At 44.0% G+C, this 27,512-nt stretch overlaps 1 protein-coding gene across 4 annotated transcripts in view; it reads right to left on the bottom strand.

Moving 5' to 3' along the window:
• Positions 1-27,512, bottom strand: part of JOSD2 (Josephin domain containing 2) — a 168,885-nt gene that overhangs the window by 24,365 nt on the left and 117,008 nt on the right. For all 4 annotated transcript variants that reach the window (XM_085638833.1, XM_085638831.1, XM_085638834.1 and 1 more), the window contains exon 2: positions 18,943-19,193. In XM_085638833.1, the coding sequence (XP_085494959.1) occupies positions 18,943-19,100 (158 nt within the window). In that variant the 5' untranslated portion in view covers positions 19,101-19,193. The remainder of the gene's footprint in view (positions 1-18,942; positions 19,194-27,512) is intronic.

The raw sequence follows: 27,512 nt of genomic DNA, 5'->3' as shown, positions 1-27,512 counted from the left end.
AGGATCAGTGGCAGTGATCCTCCTGGACCTCAGTGCTGCCTTTGACACGGTGGATCACCGTGTCTTGCTCCATCGGCTGGCTGAGGCGGGACTCGGGGGCACAGCGCTGGCCTGGCTGGAGTCTTTCCTTTCGGGCCGCTCCTTTCAGGTCTGGGATGGCTGTTCACGATCTGACCCTCTTCCTCTGGTAAACGGGGTTCCTCAGGGCTCCTCCTTGAGCCCTACCCTTTTTAATGCCTATATGGCTCCATTGGAAGAGGTAGTTGCCCCTTTTGATTTTAAGATCGTTAGCTACGCAGACGACACGCAACTGGTCGTCTCTTTATCTCACCTAGACCAACATCCAGACAGCCTTCTGCACTGCCTCCAGAAGATCCATCACTGGATGTGCGAATCCTCGCTCAAGCTAAATGGGTCCAAGACAGAGGTCATGCTGATGGGAAAAAAAAAAAAAAAAAAATGGACATCCATTCCACCATCTGTCTGGCCCGACTCCCTGGGCGAGGTTCCCACCCCAAAGAAGGAACTCAAGAGCCTAGGGGTCTGGCTTGAACCAGACCTCACCTTGAAAACACAGGCCACTAAAACCGCCGGCACCTGTTTTGGACTTATGCGGTCGGTCCGCAAGATTCTCTCCCTCCTTCCCCCCCTTTCCAGGAAGCTACTGATCCAAGGACTGGTGTTGGCCCGCCTGGATTATAGTAACGCTCTCTACCTGGGAGCCCCGGAATCCACCCTGGGAAAGTTGCAACGAACTCAAAACGCGGCCGCTCGACTGCTGCTTGGTCTCCCCTCTAGGTCTTCTGCAAAACCTGCCCTTAAAACACTCCACTGGCTACCAGTGCGGGAGAGAATAGAGTTCAAGGCTATGTGTATCGCCCATAAGCTCATGAACGGACAAGGCCCAGCCATTCTTAAAGAAATGGTCACCCCGTATAAAGCTTTGAGATCCCTAAGGTCGGACAACGAACATCTGGCGAACGTCCCTAAGTTTAGGAGATCACGTACCGGAGGCCGTCGCTTCTCTGTTAAAGCTGCCACTCGGTGGAACCAGCTCCCCCGCAGATTGCGAATGGAATCCTCCTATTTGGCCTTCCGCAAACAACTTAAAACGCTGCTATTCCCCAATTAGTGAGTCCAACTCCACCCTCCCCCTTCTGAGCCATCCTACAGTTCACAGCGCGGGGATGCCTTCGGGTCACCAGGCGCTCTACAAATCCTTAATAATAATAATAATAATAATAATAATTAAAGTTGGCAAGGACTCCCCTCCAGAGTGCATAGTTTTCATTGTTTTGCTTTTGAAAATCAACTGTTCAGTAAAGCAAAGGAACTGAGGGAAACATTTTGTTGAGGTGATGGGGACAGTAGTGTCTGATCAAGTACTAGGTCTGTAGTGTTCTGAAACAAGAACTTTGTAATTCTCTTTATGGAGTCATAAAAACAGAAACCAAGTTCTGACTAAGTGTTTTTGTCTTCAAATAGTGGATTAACGGCTGTTAATTGCATGTACCACAAACCTGGATCCGAACCTAACGAGACAGCTCATAATGAGGGGGAAAAAGAAAACAAGTTACTTACCTGTAACTACAGTTATCCAGTATTGGTATCTTTCATAGATTCACATGCCTGAATCATTCCCCGTCGCCGAGGCGGGAGTCCCACGGTAAATACAAAAGTAGTGCCAAGAGTAAATAATAGTAGTAGGCTAAAAGAAAAAGCCTAAGGCCTAAGTCTTAGTAGCCTATCTACATCATTATAGAAAAAAGAACCAAAGATTGGTCCCAGCCAATCAGCTGCCAGCACCCTCCAGAACCTTCCCAGCAGAGGCAGTTCTCCTCAGATTTTCCTAGCACAAGTGAGAAGTAAGTATACCAGATATAGAGAACTGACTAGCCGGGGAGGAGGGTGGGTGCATGTGAATCTATGAAAGATACCAATACTGGATAACTGTAGTTACAGGTAAGTAACTTGTTTTCTTATCCAGTATTGGGGTATCTTTCATAGATTCACATGCCTGAATCAGAGTAGTAAGCAGTATAACCATATACTGTCGTTTGCGGATGGTGGGAGACACTGGTTCATAAACTCCCAAATAGCATCCACAGTGCTTGAAAAAACACTTTTTTTTTTTAAAGAGTAGTCTTAAAGGAAGCAAAGGTATATCCAAGTATTAGCTATTATATATATATATATATATATATATATATATATATATATATATATATACACACACACAAATATTTAAAATCTTGCAGATATATAAATCTGTACATTTACATGAATATTAAAGAATGGAATAATACATAAAAGGGCAAAGTATCTGAGTTTGGTCTTAATGAAAGATGGCATAGAACAGCCTGTCCAATCGCTGCATCATCTTGATGCGACAATTGAAGACAGTAATGCTTCGTCGACGTGTGGACATTTTTACATGCCGCAGCACGACATATTTTCCGGAGTTACTCCAGCAAATAAAACTGTCGACGTCAATACTGTTCTTGTTGAATGAGCTTTGACTTTCCTCTGCAAAGGTCTGTTAGCCTTGTCGTGGCAAAAAAGAATAGCAGATGCCAGCCATCTGGCTATTGTTCTGCTTTGTTACAGCATTTTCAAGAGTTGCTTGACCATTCGCCACAAACAGCCGTTTGGATCGTCTGATATCCTTAGTTTTCTGTAGGTAGATGCTCAAAACAGTGTGTAACATCCAGCGAGTGTAATGTTCATTCAGCTGGAGTGGATGGATCCGGAAAGAATGTTTTTAATCTTACCGGTTTGTTCAAGTGAAATTTTATGGTACCTTAGGAAAGAAACTGATTTGTTTGAGGGTTACATAGTCCGAAGCAAAATGTAAAAGGGGTTCATTTATAGTGAAAGCTTGGATTTCACTAACCCTTCTTGCCGAGGTAAGAGCCAGTAAATGGGCAACCTTCCAAGTGAGGAATTTGAGATCAGCTTTATGGATAGGCTCAAATGGACGCCTCATTAACTGCACTAGCACAGTGATGAGTTCCCACTCTGGAGGGGTGCTCGCACTGGAGAGAAGGCTCAGAAGATTCCTTTCATAAATTGTTTGATAAGAAAAGGCGAGCAGAGAAAAGGGAATTTTGAGTATTTCCTGAATCTAGAAAGTGCAGCAAGATGTACTTTGACCGGTGAAAAAGTAAGCCCAGACTTGGCTAGAGAAAGCAGATAATGGAGAACTTGTTCTGCAGTAGCTTGAATTGAGTGAATATTATTTGCCTCACACCAACAGCAAAATCGGTTCCATTTGAAGTGATAAGTTTTGATTGTGCTTTGGGCACGAGATTTGGCCAATATTTCACGACAGTCTTGTGAAATGTTGAGGTCCTTGAACTCTAAGAAATCAGGAGCCATGCATGCAAGTGCAGTGACTGTGGGTCCGGATGAACCACTTGGCCTCCGACCCTTGACAATATCATAGGCGTCAGCAGTAGGCAAATGGGTTTGCCTTGAGACAATAGTAGAAGTTCCTGGAAGCAATATTGTCTTGGCCAACGGGGTGCAATCAGAATTAGACAGCAACCTTCCAACTTCATCTTGCGGAGCACCTTCGGAATCAATGGTATTGGGGAAAAGCATATACACCAATCCCTGATCCCTGTTGAGGGAACCTGCTGGCATAATATTGACATTCTTGGTTCTCTCTTGTTGTGAATAGGTCCAGGGCTGGCTTACCCCAAGCTTGGAACACTGTGGTCGCCTGTTCCTTTTCCAGCTTCCAGTCTTAACAGTCCGACTGAGACGTGCTCAGCGTATCCGTCAGGGTATTGAGGAGACCCCTGACATGTTTGGCTCTCAGGGCATCTTGTGGAAAGTGACCTATTCCCACAAATCCTAAGCTTCTTGCGAGAGCATAGCTGATGTTTATCCTCCTTGTTTGTTGATATAATACATGCTGATGGTATTGCCAGTCCGGACTAGCACCGACGAACCCTTAATCCTCGGGAGGAATGCTTGGAGAAAACAGATAAACGGCGCGACGCTCAGCCTGTTGATCTGCTGTTTTTATCTTTGAGATCAAATCCCGCAGATGACCTCCCCATCCTTCCATGGAGGTATCGGTCGTTAAAACGAAATCTGGAATGGTCTGTAGGAACGTGAGACCCTGGGTTAGATTCTCTGTCTGCGACCACCAATGTAGATAATTTATCATGTGCGGCGTGACCTTGATGGTATCGTCAAACGAATCCATGGCTTGTTGCCATTGAAGTTGCGGTTCCTCCTGAATAGGTCGCATTTTGAGCCGTACCAAGGGTATGAGATGTATCGTTGAAGAGCACATCCTCAGGAGCGAAGCGAACATTCGGACTGAAACTGGCCTCTTTTTTTTTTTTTTCTTTCAATTAACCTTGCCAATTTGTGAAGATGCAGTTGGCGACCAAGTGACAACAATGCGTTGAATTGGACCGTGTGTAACATGACTTGGAGAGGACGTAACTGATTTGCTGTCGTTGAGAAACAGCCTCAGAGAAGAGATGGATACACTCTGCTGTGGCAATCTTGGTTTCATGTTCTGAAGGACCTTTGAGCCGTCAATCGTCTAGATAAGGGAACAATTGTATTCCTCGAGATCGCAATGCTGCTACCACTGGTGCCAAGCACTTCGTGAAGGTTCTTGGTGCCTATTTCAGCCCAAACAGGAGCACTTTGAACTGAATGTGCACAAGGCACTTGAAAGCGAAGATATTTGTGATGTTTGGGGTGGATAGGTATGTGGAAATACTCATTTTCCATATCCAGAGAAGCCATAAAATCTCCTTTGTTTAAACAACTCAAAATCTCATGACGACGAGGGGGACCCCTGGGCAGAGTAATAGGTGGCTGTTTGATGAATTCCAGGGTGTGGCCATTGGTTACTAGGTCTAGAACCCATTGGTCTGATGTAATTTCCTGCCGCTTGTGAACAAAGCTGATATCTTCTGGCCCACGGGTAAGAAGGGTAAAATGGTTGGTGCCCTATGGAGATCACTGCTTCCTGTTAGCGTCTCGGCCTTGATACTGCGATCTCTTTCGACCACCCTGACGGGAGAAACTAGCCGTAGACTGGCTGTAAGGCTGTACTGGGATCGATACTGCCTATTCTGTTGGTTTTGGTATCCTCCTCTGGACGAAAAAACCACGTCCTCTCGCTCCTCCGAAAGATCTGCACCCGTATTAAAGGGTGCCTGATGATCCTGCAGTATCCGTGTTAATTTTTATAGCTAAGAGGGTTTCATCAATATGTTCACCAAACCAAAAACCTCTTCATCATAGGCCATGTCTAGAATCTTTGATTGCCCCTCAGGCTTGAAAGTAGTGGCTTTAAGCCATCCCTGGTGTCCAAACACTGCAGCCCCTGCTAGCTGACGGAAATTGGTGTTCACTATGTCCAAGGCGCATCTATAGTTTCCGATGCGGCACATTCTCCTTCCAACAGAATCTTTCTTGCTTTCTGCCTTCGGTCCTCAGGAATGAGGTCAATGAGACTCGCCATGTCTGACCACATTTGACGGTCATAACAGCCGGTTATGGCTAGAGGATTGGCAGCTCTAATAGAGGCCGCTGCCATGGTAGAGAATTTTTCACTGTTGGGCGGCCTGTAAAATTATTGAAGCTGGCCGAGGGCGACCCATTAGACATTATGGGCTTTAGCAGGTGCACAGTATTTCTTTTCATCTAGAATAGATGTAGTCTAGTATAGGTACCACACTCGAGATCTTCCAGGACTGTTCTTTAAAATCATAAATGAAACATTGTCTGTTCGACTAACTGGCAGTAGAAATCTAGTTCTTGCCCACTGTATTAAATTATGTACAGGATGCAGTCATAAATGAGGCCATCGTAGACGATCTCATCGTAGACTTTGCTGCCATAGACATGGGTATGTAGGCGAGGTTATTGCAGATGAGGCCGTCGTCATAGATGACCGTCCTGAACAACCCTCATAGATGAGGCTGTCGTAGACGACCGTCATAGACAATGCCATCATAGATGAGGCAATCATAGGTGAGGCCATCCGTAGATGAGGCAATCATAGATGAGGCAACCATAGATGAGGCAATCATAGATGAGGCAGTCCTATGATGGCCATTTGTGGATGAGGCCATTCGTAGATGAGGCCATTCGTAGATGAGGCCATTCGTAGATGAGGCCATTCGTAGATGAGGCCATTCGTAGATGAGGCCATTCGTAGATGGGGCCATTCGTAGATGGGGCCATCCATACATGATGAGGTTGTCGTAGACGATGGTCATAGACAATACCATCATAAATGAGGTAATCATAGGGAGGCCATCCGTAAATGAGGCAGACCTAGATAAGGCAATCGTATGATGAGTTTTTCTTCTAGATGAGGCTGTCCCGGGCAATCTCATTGTAGAGGAGACCATCATAGATGAGGCCATTCGTGGGTGAGACCATCATAGATGAGGCCGTCGTCGACGACCGTCGTAGATGAGGCCGTCGTAGACGACCGTCGTAGATGAGGCCGTCGTAGACGACCGTCGTAGATGAGGCCGTCGTAGACGACCGTCGTAGATGAGGCCGCCGTCGACGACCGTCGTAGATGAGGCCGCCGTCGACGACCGTCGTAGATGAGGCCGCCGTCGACGACCGTCGTAGATGAGGCCGTCGTAGACGACCGTCGTAGATGAGGCCGCCGTCGACGACCGTCGTAGATGAGGCCGCCGTCGACGACCGTCGTAGATGAGGCCGCCGTCGACGACCGTCGTAGATGAGGCCGTCGTCGACGACCGTCGTAGATGAGGCCGTCGTCGACGACCGTCGTAGATGAGGCCGTCGTCGACGACCGTCGTAGATGAGGCCGTCGTCGACGACCGTCGTAGATGAGGCCGTCGTCGACGACCGTCGTAGATGAGGCCGTCGTCGGCGACCGTCGTAGATGAGGCCGTCGTCGGCGACCGTCGTAGATGAGGCCGTCGTCGACGACCGTCGTAGATGAGGCCGTCGTCGACGACCGTCGTAGATGAGGCCGTCGTCGACGACCGTCGTAGATGAGGCCGTCGTCGACGACCGTCGTAGATGAGGCCGTCGTCGACGACCGTCGTAGATGAGGCCGTCGTCGACGACCGTCGTAGATGAGGCCGTCGTCGACGACCGTCGTAGATGAGGCCGTCGTAGATGAGGCCGTCGTAGATGAGGCCGTCGTAGATGAGGCCGTCGTAGACCGTCGTAGATGAGGCCGTCGTAGACGACCGTCGTAGATGAGGCCGTCGTAGATGAAGCAGTCGTAGACGACAGTCGTAGATGAAGCCGTCGTAGACGACAGTCGTAGATGAAGCCGTCGTAGACGACCATCGTAGATGAGGCAGTCGTAGATGACCATCGTAGACGACCATCATAGGAGGCCCATCATAGACGAGGCCATCGTTAATGAGGTCCATATTGTTGAGGCAGTAATATTAGACACGGAGTTTTGTAATAGACTCCTTAATGTCAGGTTAAACAGATTTCCCTGATGTAGGGATGAAAAGGGAGTTGTAAGATCAGCCTCTGAGGAGATTTTTCCCACTTGCCTCTCTCTGTGAGAAATGCCTATCAAGACTCAAGGTAGGTCTTTATGGCTTTTTTGCGCGCCCTCAGGAGGCTCCTGGCGCGACTTCTCCCTTTAACCTCTCCTATGAAGTGAAGCAATCCTCGTCGTTCTCATCAGAAGTGACAGATGAAAGTCTCTGTAGTCCCAATAATAGCCTCATCTCTCAGAACGTGAGAGTTATTGAGGAAAGGTTAGACATATTTCGTAGTCTATTACCTTGTTTCCTGCCACTCTGCCATATTACTGCCTTAATAGGGTCAGAGAAATGAAGTATGATCTTGGTATGATCCAAAAAGTAGTAATAGCTGAAGAAACTGAGCAGAGCTCAGGGAGACTCCCTTCACACACGACGTGCGGTGAAAATCTGAGGAGAACTGCCTCTGCTGGGAAGGTTCTGGAGGGTGCTGGCAGCTGATTGGCTGGGACCAATCTTTGGTTCTTTTTTCTATAATGATGTAGATAGGCTACTAAGACTTAGGCCTTAGGCTTTTTCTTTTAGCCTACTACTATTATTTACTCTTGGCACTACTTTTGTATTTACCGTGGGACTCCCGCCTCGGCGACGGGGAATGATTCAGGCATGTGAATCTATGAAAGATACCCCAATACTGGATAACCTCAATGCCGGGGGCATGGTGACAAAAACTGTTAATACATATTCACCACGACCATAATCTGCACCCCCTTGCATACCCCACAGTCCTCCAATTCATGATCCTACACTTTACTTTCATCACGCCAGGATACATTTGAATGTAGGCAAATGTTAGTCGTTAATGGCCGCTGCTCCAATAAAAGTTTTGCTATGTCAGATTTAGAAGCTATCTTCTTTACAACATATATCCACTACCTATCCAAATATCATGCCATCAGATGTCAAATCAACAAAGATCTAGCATGCCTTCAACAAAACATTAACATCAAGATCAAAATATATCTTCTTATGACATTTCTATCAAGAACCGATCTTCAGAATACATTTACTAAATCAGAAGGGCCTTTAGAGTCTGGATACAATCCAATGTATCTCATTCCAAAAGGTAATTATCCCTTCTTGCTCATTTAGAAGAAGTTTGAGAAGTTTTACGAAGATGTTTTTTATTTCTAAACTGAAGCTGCAGAGAATACAAGCAGTCATGTGTTTATTTTGTAACAATAGCATGTCATTGTGTATAAAGCTATGGGACGTTGTACATAATTTCTTTACATCTGACAATAGCCCATAAATTGCTGTACTCTTAGGCAAGTTGCACAAATAAAAAAACAAAAAAAGAGGTGTTAAAGGTAAACCAAGGAGCACACTCGCTCATTGTAAGAGAAGATAAATTTACAGAGGACTGATGCGCACTGTGCCATGGCATTTAACTGGGCTGCAGTCACCTCATAAGTGGCACAAGAACAAAGAAGCTCTGCTAGCTAATAGGTGCCAGAAAATCACCAGTTCCCACGATAACTACTTCTTGCTGTATTTAGGAGCATAAGATCAAGAATGAGAAATTAAGTGAATGCTCTCCATTTGAGGTGTAAAAGAGAATTTAATAAGACATCAGGCATGAACTGCACCTTAATTATGTTTTTTTTAGCAGTTTTACAGAGAGCTACACATGGGACTAGCGCTTCATTTATTAGTGTACCTTGTACCACCCTCCTGCGTATGGCTTGCCAGATGTAAATGCTGAGAGTCCAAATGAGTACCATGAGGTCGTAAGTTTAGTTAGGCCTCTTGGTTATTTTTTGCTAGAGAGAACCAAAGTCACCTAAGCAAATGACAATATGAAATGTCCTACCAAGCGCACGGAAATACTTATTTGTAGTGTCCTAGTAGCTACAACCAATTCTCAGAAGGTTAAACATAAGGCAAATGAAATAAATACTTTAAAAATGACTAATTTAATAAAGTCAACTTCACAAACAGTTCCTCTGGGCTCACACTGATGTGGAGTGTTTTGATGCCCATCATTCTACTCTGAGGTAGCCCAAAGTCTTTGACATTTACAAAAGTATTAACAAAAAAGCTACTTGCATGTGGTAGCAGGTTTTCTGGTGGGTACATTATCTACCTGCAGATTCCACACTTATTTAACATCCGCAGGCACTAGACTGGATTGAGAAACTTTTCATAGATTTCCTATGCCTCCAAGGTATGCTGGCTCCACCTCAGTACCACACTGACGACAAAGATGTCACGGAAGCCATATAGTGCCCACTCTGGCTCACTGACGTCAAATCCCCGTCCATTTTTTCCGTACCCTTAGAGGCACAGATGAGAACGCGAGAGATCAATTGGGACAGTGCAGTGCAACAATAAGATTGTAACCTTTTAAATGGTAGGTTATGAGCATCCTTCAGAACGGCGAGGTGTGTGGGATAAGTGAGGAATATGCAGGTAGACCAGAAAGATTGTAATCCAAGGTTAGTAACCTTTTCTTCTGATGAAATGTTCTACCTATTCAATAGAATCCAAAGCTGTAGCGCCTCAGAGGTGGAGGGTCTGAATAAATGGTCAAATAAGGACTTCCGGGCGCACTGAGCCTGTGAAATGGTCATTCCTTTTCAGTTCTAAATCCAAACTATAATGCTTAACGAAATTTGAAAGAGATGCCTATGCTGAGGTACGACAGATCTCCACCACTGGAAGCCCTCTTCCCAGCAGTGCTGTCCGCTCTGGTGTAGTGAGCTTGGATTCCCTTTGGCACTTCCTTTCTGGCAAGGGCTTACCATTTCCTTATGCAGAGAATGATCCAATGGGACACAGTCCTCTTCTGGTCTGCCTGGTTCTTTTTGTTGTTTACATACCCCACAAAGAACTGGCCATCAGACCTAATCTCCTTTGTGCGGTCAATATAACTTAACAGTTCTCCTGATTCCAATCTCCCCTGCTCCTTAGTGGGATGTTTTTTGGGGAGGTGGGGCGGCGAAGGAGTAAAAGGAGGAAGGGTAATGGACTGCCCAAAATGAAAATGGGTCACCACATTAGGAAGGAGAGTCACTTCAGTTCCGAGGACTAGCTTGTCTGGGTAGAAGCAGCTGTAAGGAGGATGAACGCAAAGTGCCTGTAGCATACTACTGCAGCTGCCTATAGGAGAGCCTTTTGAAAAGCCTAAAATCTTCCAGAACTGTCTGCAGTTTCTCGCTGGGGATCTGAGACCAAGGGAACAGAAGGCAACCCTTCCTGACTTGAAACTCTTCAAGGCTCAGTCAAGCTTAGCCCCAAACAGGCAGGCTCAATCGGATAGCATAACCATGAGGGACACTCGTACATCTTAAGAGACCCTGGACGAATGGATTCAAGCATGTCTTTTCAAGGCTATGGATAAACCCATGGCTGTGGTCATGGAATCTGTGGCCAGGCCCGCACTGATAATTTGGCTTGAAGCATCTTTGCTGTCCCTCTCCACTTCACCAAAATTGTCCTTAAGGTGGTCTGAAGCCTTAGAGCTACCAAGCTCACCATCTCCCATAAGACATGTGCATAGCTGGAGAACAAACCTGCGATGCATAGACCTAAGGGCCAACTTGCTGGCTGAGAAGTATTTCTTGCCTGCAGCATCCAATTTATTGGATTTCCTGTCCAGTGGGGCTGAATGGACAAGCCAGGATTCTGCTTTGTGCAGGACCAAGCCTGCACCTCCAGATACTCTGGTGAGAGATGGGACAAGAGGAAGATAGGATCTGCAGGGCAGGTCTGCTCCCTCTGGCAGTAAGCTGATTCACAGTTGGGAACTAGGTGGGCTTGACCATGCAATTGTTAGGGAATCATACAGGACATCATTGAAAGGAAGGAAAAATTCTGATTTCACTGAGGTCAGCTATTTGGCCTAGCTGCCACTATGTCCAGGGACGGTTTTAAGAGCGTCCTTAGAACTACAAGCATTCCTTAGAACTAAATGGAAAGATGTCATGTCTGGAGGGGCAGGGCCTGCAAGATATTCCATCTTGATTTTAGGAGATGTGTCCAGCCCAGCCCGCAGGCATTTTTGGGAGCCAAATAACACACTGTGTCCGAGTAAAGGGCTACAATTTTGCCACTTCACTGCTGTCATCATCCCATGAATAAAAGGTTCCAAGATTAAGATAGGGTCCCAATCCGACTGAAAAATGCTGTGCATAGCTTGCCAAGACTTGAGCTGAACCAGCTCAGGCTGTGAAAGTTCTCTGATCTTAGCCTCCTCTGCCAACCGCAGCGCTTCACTTGTGGACAAGTAGAGGTGCCAGGGTAGGTAATGGCAACCGCACCAGTGGGAGCGCCACTGCAGAAGGGGATGAATCCGGCTGACACCAGAAGAGTTTCCCAAGGGAAAACCTGGGGTCAAATGGTGTAGAAGGAGGAAACCAAAGCAGACCCATGGGTCCGAAGGCGCACCAAAGGGGACTGCAACCTTCCTAAACAGTGTCATCATGGCACAAAGGAATTAAGCTGAATCGGCTCCCAGCACCAGGAACTGGTATGTCAGGGACGTCGATGTAAATGGAAGATGTAGCGGGTAGCTTGAAATGGGAACTGTGGCAGCACAGGAGTAGGAGTAAGGGGTGACGCCGGTTGAGACATCTCTAATAAAGTGATGTACATTAGATCTGGCTCCGAGGAGAACTACGGAAAAGACAGAGTGCATCAAGGTGACCTACAGCTCAACTTTTACAGGTGACACAAGTCGTCTTCTTGCAACAAAATCTTTATACTCTTCCTCTTCTTCTCTTGGGAACATTTTGTTGAAGGAGAGAAACACAATATTAAAGAGACATTGACCATAAAAATTTGGCCTTGTGCTCCTTGATGGCCTTAGGTTGCATGAGGCCGCATTTGTTGAATGATCTCTATTTGTGCTTTGACCCAAAGCACCACAGACAGACATCTACCTACTGCAATTGTTACAGGGTTTGAAGCCCTTTTTTCCTAAATTGAGAAAAAGCATGCTAAAACGTTGAAGAAACACTGAGAGCAGCTATGAACATGTATTAAAGGGCGCAGAAAAAAAGTTGAGCAGTGGCATCACCCTGGTGCCGTTTCCATCACCGAGGTGGATCTAGAGCCACCTACCAGCATAGGAAAGCTATGAAAAGTGTCCAGATCCAGGCTAGTGCATGGGACTATTAAGCAGGTTGAGAATCTGCAGGTAGAAGTATCTGAAAGAAAATTGTATCTGTTCCCCCAAAAAAGTAAAAGTAAAAAAATTCATATAAGGAATCCAATTGTGTTTTCTGCCCTCTTTATGTGAGGCATGTGCCAAACAAAGGAATCAATATACACATTTTTGTCATGGGTCTCTCAGAGAAAAGCATTAATTTATACATAATGCTTTTATCCATAGGGTAGGGCTAGAGAGTGTGAGGTGGAGAGAGAAGTTATTAAACTGACTCTAAATAATGGTGATTGGTCATTACACTCAATTGAAAAGCAACAACTGAAACAAGGCACAACAAGGCCGAATAAAATCAAGCTTTTTACAGTTAGTTCCCTGCACCTGAACAATTTATTTAGTGGTGGTTTATAAAAAGGTCTGTAATTAACCTACAGTCATTGGCACCCTTGTTCCAGGATGGAAAGTAAATCATTAATGTATTCCCAGTTTCCTGTAAAGATCAATACCTCATCAGCAAAAAACTAATTAACATCCAGTGCCATTCCTCTTTTAGGAATTATTTTGCCAAAAAATTAAGATGTTTCAAGGACCACATTTGAAGGAAATGTATCTCAAAGTGTGACAATTTGCACTGTTCGCATGACAGCGTTCAAACCCTCGTCCCACTAGCCATAATGGGAGGCCACTCATTCAGGCTAGTGCACATTTGCCTGCTAACCTCTGACCATTTAAGTATATGTTTCTGGAGTTCGCATTAAAAAACATTTCAGGCTCACTCTGTCGACAGACAAACAGCTCATTGAGCCTTTTGACATCTGTTGTCTTCTTTTTATTAAAGTGGTGGTTCATTTTGAACTTTTCAACTTCACTAACATCCTTTTGTGTACAGGGTGGGCAAAGGTGAACACCATAATTAAAATATGATCTCCAGCAACGTTTTAACATTATTATAAGTATATCTCTTGCATCATTTTCCATGGGTCCTGCAGGAGTTCCTAGCACTAAAGGCGTCAGCAAGACATAATGTACTTATGGTCTATTTGTGTATGAGCACTTACAGATCCAGTTCTGTTTGTACTCTACAGTTTCTCTCCATTTAGTCTACTTGGCATGATCACTGTAACGTAAAAGCATACAGAATGTCAGCCCCTGGAACATCAGATTGAAAGGACGTGCCAACATTCAGACTGGTGATTGTATTTTCAAGCATCGAACCTTTTGTGTGCAAAGTCCCCTCTGATACACTAATTTAATTTCTCGGGTCACCAAATTTTCTGATCATCAAGGAAAAAGAGGTAAGTTAAGTTTGGCAACAGCCATTCTGCCAAAATCCATGTTGATTTATACTAGTGAGCACATGACTATCCACAACTAAAACAGTACGTTCCCCTGAAAGATTATGCATTTCATTTAGTGTTTTGTAGAGTGTCTTGTGTTCTCTTTTGGCCATTTCAGAGCCCCAACTATTGAGGCTACAGCGCTCGGGTGACGTTATGCTTGTCAAGCAGGAGAGTGGTCTCCACTTGGTGGAGCTTATTCCTTCCACAGAGGGGGTCTTTTGTCTGATCCAGTCTACTACAGAGTAGAGGCTGTGTCTCTGTTCCACAATCTATGTATACCAGCTGCGCTTACAAGTAGCCTATGTTGACACAATGAAGTGCTAAATAGAAGCTGAGCGATTTCATAAAGGCAGATATAAACAGCTTGTGACATCTCCCACTGTTAGTTACAGCCATAATAATCCCCATTTGTAAAGCGCAAACAATCACCCGTAAGGGTCTCTAGGCGCTGGGGGCCGTCGGGAAGATTAAGCAAGCTATTGCCCAGAGTCACATGGTGCTGGGCTAATCTGCCGCCGGGGATCCCCAGATTCCGGAGTCAGTCGCCCTAGCCGCGGCGCCCCACCTCTTCACCTACTTTTGAGGAATCAATAAGAGGAGGAAAATACATCAAATGGTCAATAGCATCAAGTCAGAGAGTACTAATCCGCTGAGCATGAGCCGAGACCCACTCAATGTATGTTAAAGTATTGGCAACAATAGATCTTGCAGACAGCTCCACTGTCAGGCCAGACCTAAAAACTCTACCATAGCCATGCCATTTCCCCAAGAGCAATTTATTTTAATTTTCTGGAGTTTTTAGGCATAAGTAAATGCCCCTTTTTGTGGCTTGATCCTTTGCGACCAACAACTGCCAGGTCCTATGTATATAAATTGCAAGCACTGTCTAGAGACTCAACTAAATAAGGAGGTACTCAATCCCTGGACTCACAAAGTGCAAAGGTCTGGACCAGGGTACGTCTGGCTGCTTTAGAATCTTAATAGAGCTTACAGGGGTGTTTTAATGCTGTGTAAACCCGAATGTTCCCTTGGGCCAATCTTAAGCTCAATGAAGATTATCTGCGAAGATGAGCCTTTTCTCCCTTCCCTTTGTTACACTACAGTCACAATATTCGGCTAAAAGAGGGCAGAAAGAGAAGCCAAGGTCGCAAAATGGGTAAATGTCTCTATTGCACAGCCTGTTCTTTATATTGAGAAGTGCTGAACCTAAAAAAATATGCGAATACTATGAGTGAATAAACAATGAATAGTGAAGGCATTCTGACAAAAGCATAGATGGAAATTGCAGATAAAGAGGATAACTTGGTTGACGGTAGGGGGGGGGCATGGAGTGAAACTGTAAAAAATAGGTTCTAAAGCGAATTGCCCTGAAAATCAGAGGTGAAACCTCCAAGCGTTCTGGAATCTTTCTCTGAGCCTGAACAGAAGTTGAGAGGCAGCTGCAAGCACAGTGCATCATGGGTAGTGGAATCCCCTACAGCCTTAAAGGGACAGCAGTTGAATTGCACAGCTTTACAATTTAAGCCTATCAAGATGCACTTAGCCTCTTATAAGAATACATTGGCCTAAATTTCAGAAACAATTTACCTTTGATAGGCTTCCGAAGGGTGCTGCTCATCACATGGACAATAGCACCCTGTGTACATATTTATATGGACAGATTTTGAAGATGAAGTGTTCAGAGGTCTATGCATGCAGTGGGGAATTATTGTAATATTTCAATGAAGATCCTGTGGTGCAGGAGGGATGTTTATTATTACTCATCTCAGTGGAGCACATTTTTCTTGCCTTCGATAGGCTGAGGGGACCCTATGAGTTTAGAAACAGAGCTTTGGATCACACACAAATCCTTGCAACAGACACGTTAGTACAGAGTCACCAGACAAGGCATGAGGCTCTGGGTGTATCTGGGAGATAGATAGCACATATAAGGGCTCAACTCAGCCTTGTTCTCTAGTTCACACTTGTGAACCGTGACAAATCGCATGAAATCGATTGTGTCAAGGAAAATTTACCTTTTATTACCAATTTGTATAATTTAGTGTTCTTCAGCTTGGCTTGGATGTTCGAAGGCATGCCAATAGAATTTGCAGACCACTTTAGTTTGATGCATTAGTACATTAAATCCAGACCCACTGGCTTTGCCAAAGGTTTACGAAAGTATCTGGGATGCAGCAATAGGCAACTTACACATTCCTTTTTTATGTGCATGCAAGCAACTGTATTGATTCCACTTTGGGGATAGCACAGCCAGCCTCTGAAGCATCTTTCTAATGTTGCCCCATAATGCATCATTTTGGGATCTTTCAATGTAATGATTTTAAATAATTTTATGCAATTAGCAAAACTATCCAAGTAACTGTACTTGGCAGTATGCTCAAGATGGAATAGCAGATGGAGAGCAAATCCTTAACATAATCCATGTATGAATGCAAAACAAACGTCGGTGTCAGACTCCAGCACTCAATTAACACTGCCAACAGCCTCCAATGTTCAAGCTACACTCAACAATCCCAACAGCCACGTAATAAAAGATATAAGCAGCTGCGTTACCAAAGCAGGGGGTCATGTTGGAATGGTATTATTTGCTTTTAGGCAAAATACGAAGACAAAATTAAAAGGATACAAATAAAATCGGGAGTATCAACAACACAAGTAACACTTTTTAGGTCTCGTCTGGCGAAAGCAGCGCATGCGCTGCTCTAGCCAGGAGAGGACCTTTTGGAATCAATTCTGCTAGGGCTCTCATGCACACGTCTGCAATGGACAAAGATGGGTGCTCTTGCCATTTGTTCATTGCAAACAGCATGTGCGCGTGTCCGTGGGACTGTGGACAGTCCCACGCAATTTTGTTGCCATAGCAACAAAATGCCGCTTCGTGTTTTTTTTTTTTAATGTCAGTCCCCCCCAGGGCACAAGCAGGCATCCACTTCTGTCTTTTTGCTGTGATCAGCTGTCCTGACAGAAGTAGATGCCTGCTTGTGCCCCGGGGGAACTGCAGGACAGCCGTTAGCATTTGCAATGCAATAGGTCTCGCATTTATGCGAGTATGAGCTATTGACATTGCAAATGACAATGCCTTTTATTTATGTTTTAAAAACGAAAACAAGAATAAAAGGCAGTGCCATTTGCAATGTCAATAGCTCAAACTTGCGTAAGTGCGAGACCTATTGCATTGCAAATGCTTGTTTTATTCAGGCATAACCGGATCTAAAAGTGACACAAACAAGTTACCACAACATTGAGTGTTGAGGTGCTCACCTAGTGCTGCACCTACAACAACGTATTTCACAGATTCACTGCAGGTTCCTCTTGCAGGTGCCGATACTATACCTGGAGCTGTACTGCTTGGAACAACGTGACAAACAAGAAACTGAAAGTGTAGGAGTGGCTCATGGAAAGAAAAGAAAGACTATGCTGGCTATCTTAAGCGGTGCATATAGAAAAAACACTGCCTGCACCAAGCCTACAAACATGGGAAGTGCTGCTATTGTAACGTATAACAGGGAACAGTGGTTCATCGGGACAATGTGTGCAATATCTGATAATGGTGAGCTCAATTGCAATGTTTCTGGGAGAAGAGATGTCGGAGAGAGAAAGAGAACCATATACAACAAGACAATATGAATATATGTGTTTTATGTGAATAAGTAATCAGTTCAATCTAACAAAGGTGCAGGGTATCACAAGTGAACATAGAACCGAAGTAACACATTTGTGACAGTTTGTGACATACAAGTAGGTTTCAAAAATACAAAAACGACCATGTAATTCATTAATAAATCACAGCCATATAGAACAATGGTAGGGGCAGGGAAATTGTTCGTTTTGGGATTGTGTCAATAGCATTTTGACCCCGCCTTCAGTAAGGGGTCTCTTCAGGACCTAGCATGGAGGGACACCTGAAGCACTCCTCCAGAAGCAAATTAGGATAGCTTTAACAATAGCAAATCACATAGAGAAAGGGATCTCTCTAGTACTTTAAATTGGCGCAGCAAAGAAGGAGCTGCTAAACTGTAATTTGTACAAACAGCACACAGAAATACAATGAGCGCTGTTTAAGGGACAGAAGCTCTACAAATTGAGTGATGATTATACTTTTGAAGAATCAATAAGAGGATAAAAATACATCAAATGGTCAATAGCATCAAGTCAGAGAGTACTAATCCGCGGAGGATGAGCCGAGACCCACTCAATGTATGTTAAAGTATTGGCAACAATAGATCTTGCAGACAGCTCCACTGTCAGGCCAGACCTAAAAACTCTACCATAGCCATGCCATTTCCCCCCCAAGAGCAATTTATTTTAATTTTCTGGAGTTTTTAGGCAAGCTATAAATGACTACTTCGTGGGTTTTTCCTACATCTAGGTGTCACTTAGTACCAAACATACATGTAGCTTAATTTTCATCAGAAAAACAGACCTGTCTGTGGAAAAATGTTTCCTCCATCAGGCACATTGCTTTTAAGTTGGGATGAAAACATCCTTTTGGTAGGAAGGTGGGCATCCATGTTGCCCTTCTGCACCCCATCCTACATCAGTCAGAAGCAATAGGGGAAGGCAGGGAAAAGAAGCTCCTCTGTAACACATCTTCTTACCCATCTCAGTCCGCTGCTCAAGCTTTCATTAGAAACAGCCTCTCTTTCAATCCCAAACTGTCCCCAGTTCAGCAAGACCTTATGACAGACGGTGCACAGGTCCTGGAAAACGGAATAGTTTGCTCTAGTTTGCTATCTCCCAAGTAGGGTTGGTAGGCACCTTGGATTAGCAGTAGATAAGTGTGTTCAGGGTCTATGGCTGATGCTTCAAATGTCCTACAATGTGCAAATTATTTCAATGTACATCCCTGGAAGAGTTCATAGTTTTATGAAATTCTAAAATACATTGCTCCATGGACCCTATCAATATAAGGCAGAGCATTTTGAGCCTATCAGCAATCTTCTGCCAGAAGCATCATCCATACCTCTTGCAGATCTCCTCAGCTGCTTCCTGGCTGAAGTGCTTGTACTGCAGGACATTGTTGAGTGCGTGGATGGCACAGAGTTCGAGACGCTGCCGTTCGTGGTAGATAGAACCGTCCATTGCTTCATCGACAGCAGGCCGACCTGGAGCCTGAGACATTCCCAAGAAGGAGGACACGCTCCTGCTTCCGCAGTTCTGAATGCTGGATGGTGTCTACTAGCTGCTGGCAACCATGCACTGTGCTCGTCCTCTCTTGAATAAAACAATTTTTAATAGAGAACAAAAGAAAAGGGTATTAATAATGGCCCTCGCGTTCAGAATTACTCCACATCACTCAGTATTGGCTGTACCTCATCCACTCCACACGTTTAATTGAAAGGGTAGTACATTGTCTAACACAGTCTTTGGAGTCACAAAAGCTATCTTTAAAAGTGTCTTTCCATTTATTTCCTTGCTCCACATGCTCAGGTGAAACTGAGGTTCAGGGTAACATAAGTTGGGTAACTATAGAAAACAGTTAAAGAACATCCTCACCTCTTTCGAAATGTGCACTTATTTATATTTATGTCCCTTCCACACCACCCCATTCGCAGTTGATCTGTTTTACATGTTGGAAACTGGTCTCACTCTATGGATGAGTGTGGTGGGTTGGAATGAGGTCTCAATCTTTAAAATACAGTTTTATAAACTAGGATACTGTTTTACAAGGAAGCCCAAACATTAGAATTTATGAGCAAACCTGGGCAACAATAAATAGCAGAAACCAAATCTGTAACACAAAAAGTATTACTCTTTCTTTAAGAAAACCTACCCAATAAATTTTGAATTGAATAGAGTGCTCAGCCAGGAATAAAGTGCCAACATTTCAAAAAGATCAATTCATTTGTCAAAGTTAGAAGGTGAAACACCATTAGTTCCGAGTTTAATGCAAGTTAACAGTAATTCTGCAAACCAAGTTCTGCTTAATCTCCAAAATCATGTGTACAAATGACTGTAATGGATTTAGAATGCCACATAAGTGTTCCCATTCTTTGGAAGTCAGTCTGTTGATTTCCCCATTATCATTTCCATCCAGTGCCTAATTTGAGACGGTGGTTGCAGGTGAGGCTTGCAACCACTTATTTTAACTCACCAGACTTTGTCCCAGAGCAAGAGAGAGAAAAACACAAAAGGGATACATTGGGGGAAAGATGGAAAAACAGCGACAAAAGGAGAGTAAGCAAAGACTTAAAAGAACCTGAAAGAGTGAAATAAAGGTCTGGTGGTGGGTTAAAGAGGCATGAGGTGACTATGCGGCCTTGGCATTCTGCAATCCAGACTTTCTTAGCATGATCATAACTTTCCCCTCGGCGCTCATTCTTTCACAAATTAAGCACTGTGGAACACATGACAGGGCACCCTAGCGGTGAAGGATTAAGACATTTTTCCACGAACAAGGGTACTAACAGCGTTGTGTATACAAATTATTAATGTGGAATGCCCAGTTTTTAATCTTTGCCGATTCAGCACAAATGCTCAATATAAAGTCATGGTATTTAGCCAGGACAGTTACCTCTGAGCAGAGAATCTCACACAAGACACTTAGGAGTTCTGCTCTTTGAAAGCATGTTTATCCTAGGGGTAGGCAAGCGGTAGTAAGTAAAAACACTTTGTTGTATTGAATCCTTTACTTTCCCACATATGGGAATTCTGTACTATTACACAGCTCAGACCATGGACTAAGTGTTTCTTTTAGCCAACTGAAGGAACAAGTAAAATGCTAACTACACGTCAGAAAAAAGCTGCACACTTCCTCCTGAAAGTAAACCTAACTTAAAACAATAATCTTGTCCAAACAGTCGTCACTGGCACCTGTTTCAGGTTTGGCCATTTTGGCTAACAAGGATGTTTTATGTGATTTAGAAAGCTCAACCCTAACTACAAAGTAACAGGGAAAAAGAGAAGTAATACTAGGAGTGTGGGATAAAGCTGGAAGGAAATTAACAAATACAGTAAGTAAGCATTGACAAAGCCAACAAGTCTTGCCCACGTGAGATTTACTGGCTGTGCCAATGTTTCTGCCAATGTTTCTTAGCCATGTTGCAACATGGCTTAAAGTTGAAATAAAAGCTGTATGACACAGCCAGTGTTTACTGCGTCATGGCGGTTTTAACTTTCAGCCATGGACAAAGCCAATAGATCTTGCATAGGCGAGACCTATTGGCTTCGCCAGTGCTTGTTTTCATTGAGCAAGCACATCTACGCAATTGAAGATGCTAACAACATGTAAACAAATAGGATCTTAGATATGCAGGCATTTGTGAGGTTTTTGCTCAAAATAGCATAAGAGGTTGATCTTTGAATTGTTCTTATAAATCTTTTGAGTGTTACTGGTTGGCTATATACATTCTATAGAAAGGGCTTTCCTTATGTGGTACGTATTAGCGGGATGACGCTTACATTCACAATGTAAAGCCCTGTTCCAGATAAATGAAGACGCATATTTTACATTTTCCAGAAGATCTTTTAATCACAGCATGCTGTGCACAATTCTGTGGGATTCCTTTTGGGATTCTGGCACATCTGCATTGTTCTAAAAAATGATCCATAACCTGTACGAGTCCCCCACACTCCACCCCGTTGCTGAAATGTGAGAGCACCATGGCATATGCAATGGTGGTTGCCAAGAGCGATGTAGCTTTGTCACTACAAGGAGGCTATAAGGAAATGGGAGAATTAAGGATTATTTGTAGTGAGCCCTCAAATAAATCACTGTCTCTCGACGTACTCCCTTCAGGCGCGGAACACCTTTTGTGGAGACACTAATGTGCTACCTTAAAACAGCTTTCTGTGGTATGCTCCGTCATCATGCTGTGAACCCAGCAGCAGTCTGCATAGATGTACTCGCGGCCACACTGGCAAGTAAATGGATTGTGATTTGTGGAAAGGCCAAACGGGCTGGAGTGAGTCAGTCATATGTAATGAGTGTGACACAAGACACCTATCGGCCTTTTAGAAGCACCTGCCCGGTTGATAAATTGACTAGTTTGCCACTATGCCACCATTTCTTTGAATGTATCGCATATTATTATATCTGTATTTTTTGCTCTCGCCAACAACCAAATGGGGAAAACCTAATTTAAAAAATACCACAATCTTGGCATACAGTCCAATATGAACGCAAGGATTTAAATTTAACAATGACAAAAAAGTTTTCAAAACATACAATGAAGCAAACGTAGCATAAACACAAACTGACAAATTTCCCATGCTTCTGTGGCAAATAAAACCATAAATAGGCGTACAACGTACCAAAACAATCAATGGCTTTTCGACAGACACAGAGGTACCTTAGCAACAAGAGGAGGAGTGTATGTTTCAGTAACAATAAAAACAAGCGCCATCGAAGACAGCGCCTGACATTTGACCTTGGTCTTTGAATGCCCAGCAAATGTGAAGAGATAAGAACAAGATTTACAGGCCTATTTATTACAGAAAATGAGTTCATGGAAGAAACTGTAAACACAGCTTTTGTATGAGGAGATAAGAACTCAAGCTTAATAGCCTAAAGCAAATAAAGCCACCAAATGGGAAGCAAGAAAAAGTGAGTTACAAACCACATAGCCAATGGCAAGCAATAGGCAGAATTAATTCCCAGGTCAACTTTCTGAAACTCCAAAGGATGTTTTTTGCATGCCACACAGCTGCGCTGTCTGGTCAGATGCGACCTAAATACGGATGGACTTAGAAGTAGGCAGGGACATGAGGTGGCAAAGAGTGGCAAGTGGGAGAAGGGAGAAATAGGTTTCGAGTAGAGGAGGAAGGGAAAAGCAGTCCATGTACTAGCAGATATAAAGGCGAGGGTTACAGGTGATGGCCTTGGGCATTGGTAAGCAATGGGTTGAGGGCAGGATGATGACCCAGTTAGGAGTGGAAAGAGCAAAATAAACAAACGTTACTGAGTACGGTATTTTGACTGCAAGGCTGCACTTCAACAAAATGCTGCTTGTAGAGGAAAGACTTTAGCTACTTCCTGAAATGGAAGCGGATCTGTCATGTAAAGAATGGGGACTGGATAAGAGTTCCAAACCCTTGGAGTGTAGCAAGAGTCTAGACTTCTTGAGCTCCAGCCCAGCGATATTGCTCTGAATATCAATTGTCAGTGTACACATCTTGACTTATTACCTTGCAAGTACCTTTTGGTAAATAATATTGTTAGCATATAAATCATTTAAAAGGCATATTTTAAAATAATTACTCTAATACAATTAGCATTTACATTAAACCTAAAATAACTTATTAAATATATTTAAATGAATTAATGTATTAATATATATTTATCCCTTTAATCATAGTCCTATACTCTCGCCTCTTCAGTATATGTAAAGCAATTATTGTTTCTTAATTGTAGGGTGAACCTCTACAACTATCACTGAACCCTAAACACCACTAGCTACTCCTAAAAGCTCAAAGCAATTATAAATATATACCTATATATTAATTTATATTTTTAATAAATACTTATTATTGAATTTACATTTTGTTACTTAAAATATTTTAACTTAAAATTGATATAAATTATTTACAAATTACTTTTAATTTCATCACTAAAAAATGCAATTAATTAATAATGACAAAGCTAAAAAACATCATTTAAATTACTTCTACAAGTTTAAGTGTTCTAAACTCAACAATATATTTGTATGCTGCTACATACACACATACATTTTTAACGTTAGGATACTTAAAACTAACTTACATCACAGGACTTTACTTTGCAGTGAAAGACTGAAAAATGTACCTACAATGTCCTGATTCTGGATTTAATGGCTTTGATATAATAACTCCTGCGTTGTAAAGGCAGCATACTCCTACTACACGACCTGCATGACCCAATGGAGGACTTAGTCTTGTAAGCCAAATATGAAAGGGTATTTGAATTGACTTCTCTGTACACAGTGCAGCAGGTCTTAAATTTAATATAGGCGAGCAGATGGAGCAAGTCCAGTTCTGTTAGAGTCAATGGTATGCCATCATATTTTCCCAGATCTTTGATGAGATGAGTTGGAGCACGCAGTACTATTAGATGGGCGTCTTGGGTGCCAGCCAGTAGAGTGATGCCGCCATTTAAAAGGAACAGAATATGCATCTATCACAAGTTCAGACACACTCTTGAAGCCTGGCTATTCCCACAACAGACTCTGTGCCCACTAGCCCTGCTTGCAATGAGGCTTCAGCATCCAAAGACTCCGGGACATCTAGAGGGTTTCAGGGGCCCTAGGCCAAACTTATTTTGAAGGCCCATGTTCAGAACAGCTTTACATTTTTGATCCAAACCCTTTGGCCAGGTTACTGACAGTGCACAGGCACACTGGTCCAAATTCAAAATGTATTTACATCTAATATTCAGGGATAGTGACGTGTTTTCATTATTATAATACAACAGCAGCTCACTAATATTACAAATAATCTTTGTGACCCCGCCCATTTCTCAACTGTGAGGTCTAGCTTTGATCTAAAAGAAACCTCTTTAATTGATACTGCATGGTGTTCAAAAACAAACGAGCTATATGCAAAATAGCTGAACTAGACTCCTACACATCACCCAAATTAAAAATAAATTGTCATTCAAAACAATCTTTTTAAGAATTATTCAAGGTCATAAGGGCAAGAGACTCAGTAGGATGGAAAAGTCTCTATCGGGGGTGCTTGAACGGCTGGGGCCTTGGGTCAGGGCCCACATTTCCCACTTAAACCTTCTGTGCCAAGACGCTTACAATCTAAAAATAGTGTCACGTTAATTCAGTGTGTCAGCCAAAGGCAGGTGTCTGTCAGAGATGCACAATTATCTCAGATAAGTTCCACTGAGAAGGTTGATGGGGAAGCTCAAGAGGTGTCTAATATCAAACAATAATAAAACAACGGGAATGTATACACTTTGAAAGAGAATGTCAGACACTGGAAAGAGGATATGTTCTTCAAAGTAAAGTATGAACTACTGTAAGGGGGGTTTGGTCACGAATGCAGCTACCTCTTTAAAAAACATTATGAAAACCTAAAAAGAGCTATCAAATCTTAGACTAGCTTCACACATCGGACAATGGGTTTACTCACTGCATGCCAATGCCATGCTGTGGCATCTTAGGTTGGGCAAATGGAGAACAGAATGGCTGGTATGCAAATTGAAATAATGGGCATGTTAAGCACAAACGTGTACAGATAACAGTAAGCCAGTAATGTATGAGTGGAAGGTTGAGGGAAAGGTTTGGAGAAGCGATGTTGGCTGAACAAGGGGTTACACTGAATCACTGTCTGAGTGACTCTTTCACGTGTATTGAAGAACAAGTTACTTACCTTTGGTAATGCCTTTATCTGGTGATGACTATCTAGCTGCAGATTCCTTACCTTAGAATTATCCCCAGGCGTCAGACTGGATCCAGACATTTTTTGTCAACAGTACCAATGTGGCCAGTAGGTGGTACTGCTCTGCTCCGTGTGGCATCATAGGCGTCGTCCACACCGGAAGTGATGCACGCAATAACTATATAGGTGCCACTCCAGTGTGCGGACGTCAGTTTCGTCTCATGACTTTCCACGACAGGAGCACAGAGGCACCAAGAAGACTGACCACTGGCATGTGGAGCTAGGGCCCTGTGCCTATAAATCAGTTTGCAAAACGCCGAGGATGGGTGGGTCGGTAAGGAATCTCTACCAGATAAGACATTACCCAAGGTAAGTAACTTGTTCATCTGATAGGGACTTCTAGATGCAGATTCCTTGCTTTAGAATAAATACCCATGCAATACCTTTCCGGAGGTGTGTCTTCAAGCTTGATTTAGACTAGGAAGTCCTGCAGGACCGAACAGGCAAAGTGCATGTCCCGACAGACCTGATTGTCCAGGCAGTAGCGCTTGGTGAAGATATGTAAAGGGGCCCACATTGCAGCCTGGCAGATGTCCAGGACCGGAACTCCACGTGCTAATGCAATGGTTGCAGCCTTTGCTCTGGTAGAATGAGAAATCAGGAGACAATTTCTGAATGGCCTTACCTTTTTTGGCTCGGATACATCCCAAGCATATTTGATAGTCCACCCGGAATGGTTTTGTGCAGTCAAGGTAGAACAACAATGCTCTTTTTGGGTCCAGCCAGTAGAGTCTCTCCTTTCCCTTAAAGAGAGGAGGCAGAGCTTAAAAAGTAGGCTAAGTGATGGACTGGCCAACATGGAATGGGGTAATTACATTTGTCAAGAAGGATGCTCGGGTCCGAAGGACCAGTTTGTATGGGAAGAAAGATGTATTGAGTCTGAGATGACAATACCTGAAATTCACTGACCCTCCGGGCCTATGTAATTGCCACCAGAAATGCTGTCTTGATGATGAAAAGCCTAAGAGGACAAGCATGAAGCCACTCAAAGGGAGCACACATTAGTAAGGTAAGTACCAAGTTAATGTCCCATTGAAGCATAACGAAGGGAGCTGGAGGAAATAGGTGTTGCAAACCTTTAAGGAACAATTTACATAGGGGACTGTAAGAGGGAAGGCTGATTTGACAGCCGTGGGAAGGCAGAGATGGCAGATAAATAACACTTCAACATGCCCAATGCAGAGTCCTGATGGGCCTGAGTAAGGATAAATAAAAGAACATGAGAAAGGGGAGAAGATAAAGGGTCAACCTGTTGGGCTATGCACCATGCCACAAACTTGCTCCAATGGCCAGCATATACCATCTTGATTGAGGGACGCCGAGCTTTGAAGATAACTTTACAGACTGTGGGTGGGAAGTTGAAAGCGGTCAATTGTCGCCGCTTAATTTCCACGCATTAAGGTGGAGCATGGACAGGTTTGGGTGGAGGAGTGTTGGCAGTTTTGGGTGGAGAACCCTCTCCTGCTACTGCAACAGAAGATCCTCCCGAACGGACAACCTGGTCGGAAGACCGATACCCATGCTCAACAGCCTGAGATACCAGACTCTATGAGCTCATTCTGGAGCCACAAGGATGACTTGGGCCTGATCTCTCCTGATCTTCTTGAGAAATCTGGGCAGAAGTGGTATAGGCGGAAATGCGTACAGGAGGCCAAAGCTCCACTCGAGATGAAAAACATTGTGGAGCGAGAGGCTGAGAGAAGTGTGGCTCAATGATTGGAGCGGCAGACCCTGATGCAGAGGTCTAGCCCGGGACCAGGGTTCAATTCCCCGCCTTGGCGGGTCTTGGGCTCAAAAATTCCACGGACCTGATAATTCTCGCCTCGGTGCCTATTCCAATCATGGAGTCCCACTCTGCAACTCTTGGCAATAGCTTGCTTAACCTCTTCAATGCCCGTGACGAGCTGGTCTCGTCATGGGCCGCGGTTGCGCTGTGCCCATGACGAGACCAGCTCGTCACAAACCCCGCCCGCTAATGAAACGGCCGGCACAGGGCGGGGAAAGGGGCGGGCACTGAAGGGGTTAATCTCCACAATGGCCCCCACAACGCTAAGGATGCCTGGCCTCCACCTTGGGGGTGCCCAGGAGTGGATGCCTCACAGGGAAAGCCAGGATGGGTTCCACAGCGGTATTCGTACAAGCGCCTTGAGACCCTTGCGGGTGAGTAGT

The sequence above is a fragment of the Triturus cristatus genome, chromosome 12 (assembly GCF_964204655.1).
Source record: "Triturus cristatus chromosome 12, aTriCri1.1, whole genome shotgun sequence".
NCBI classification, from domain to species: domain Eukaryota; kingdom Metazoa; phylum Chordata; class Amphibia; order Caudata; family Salamandridae; genus Triturus; species Triturus cristatus.
This window is presented reverse-complemented; position numbering and strand designations above follow the sequence as displayed.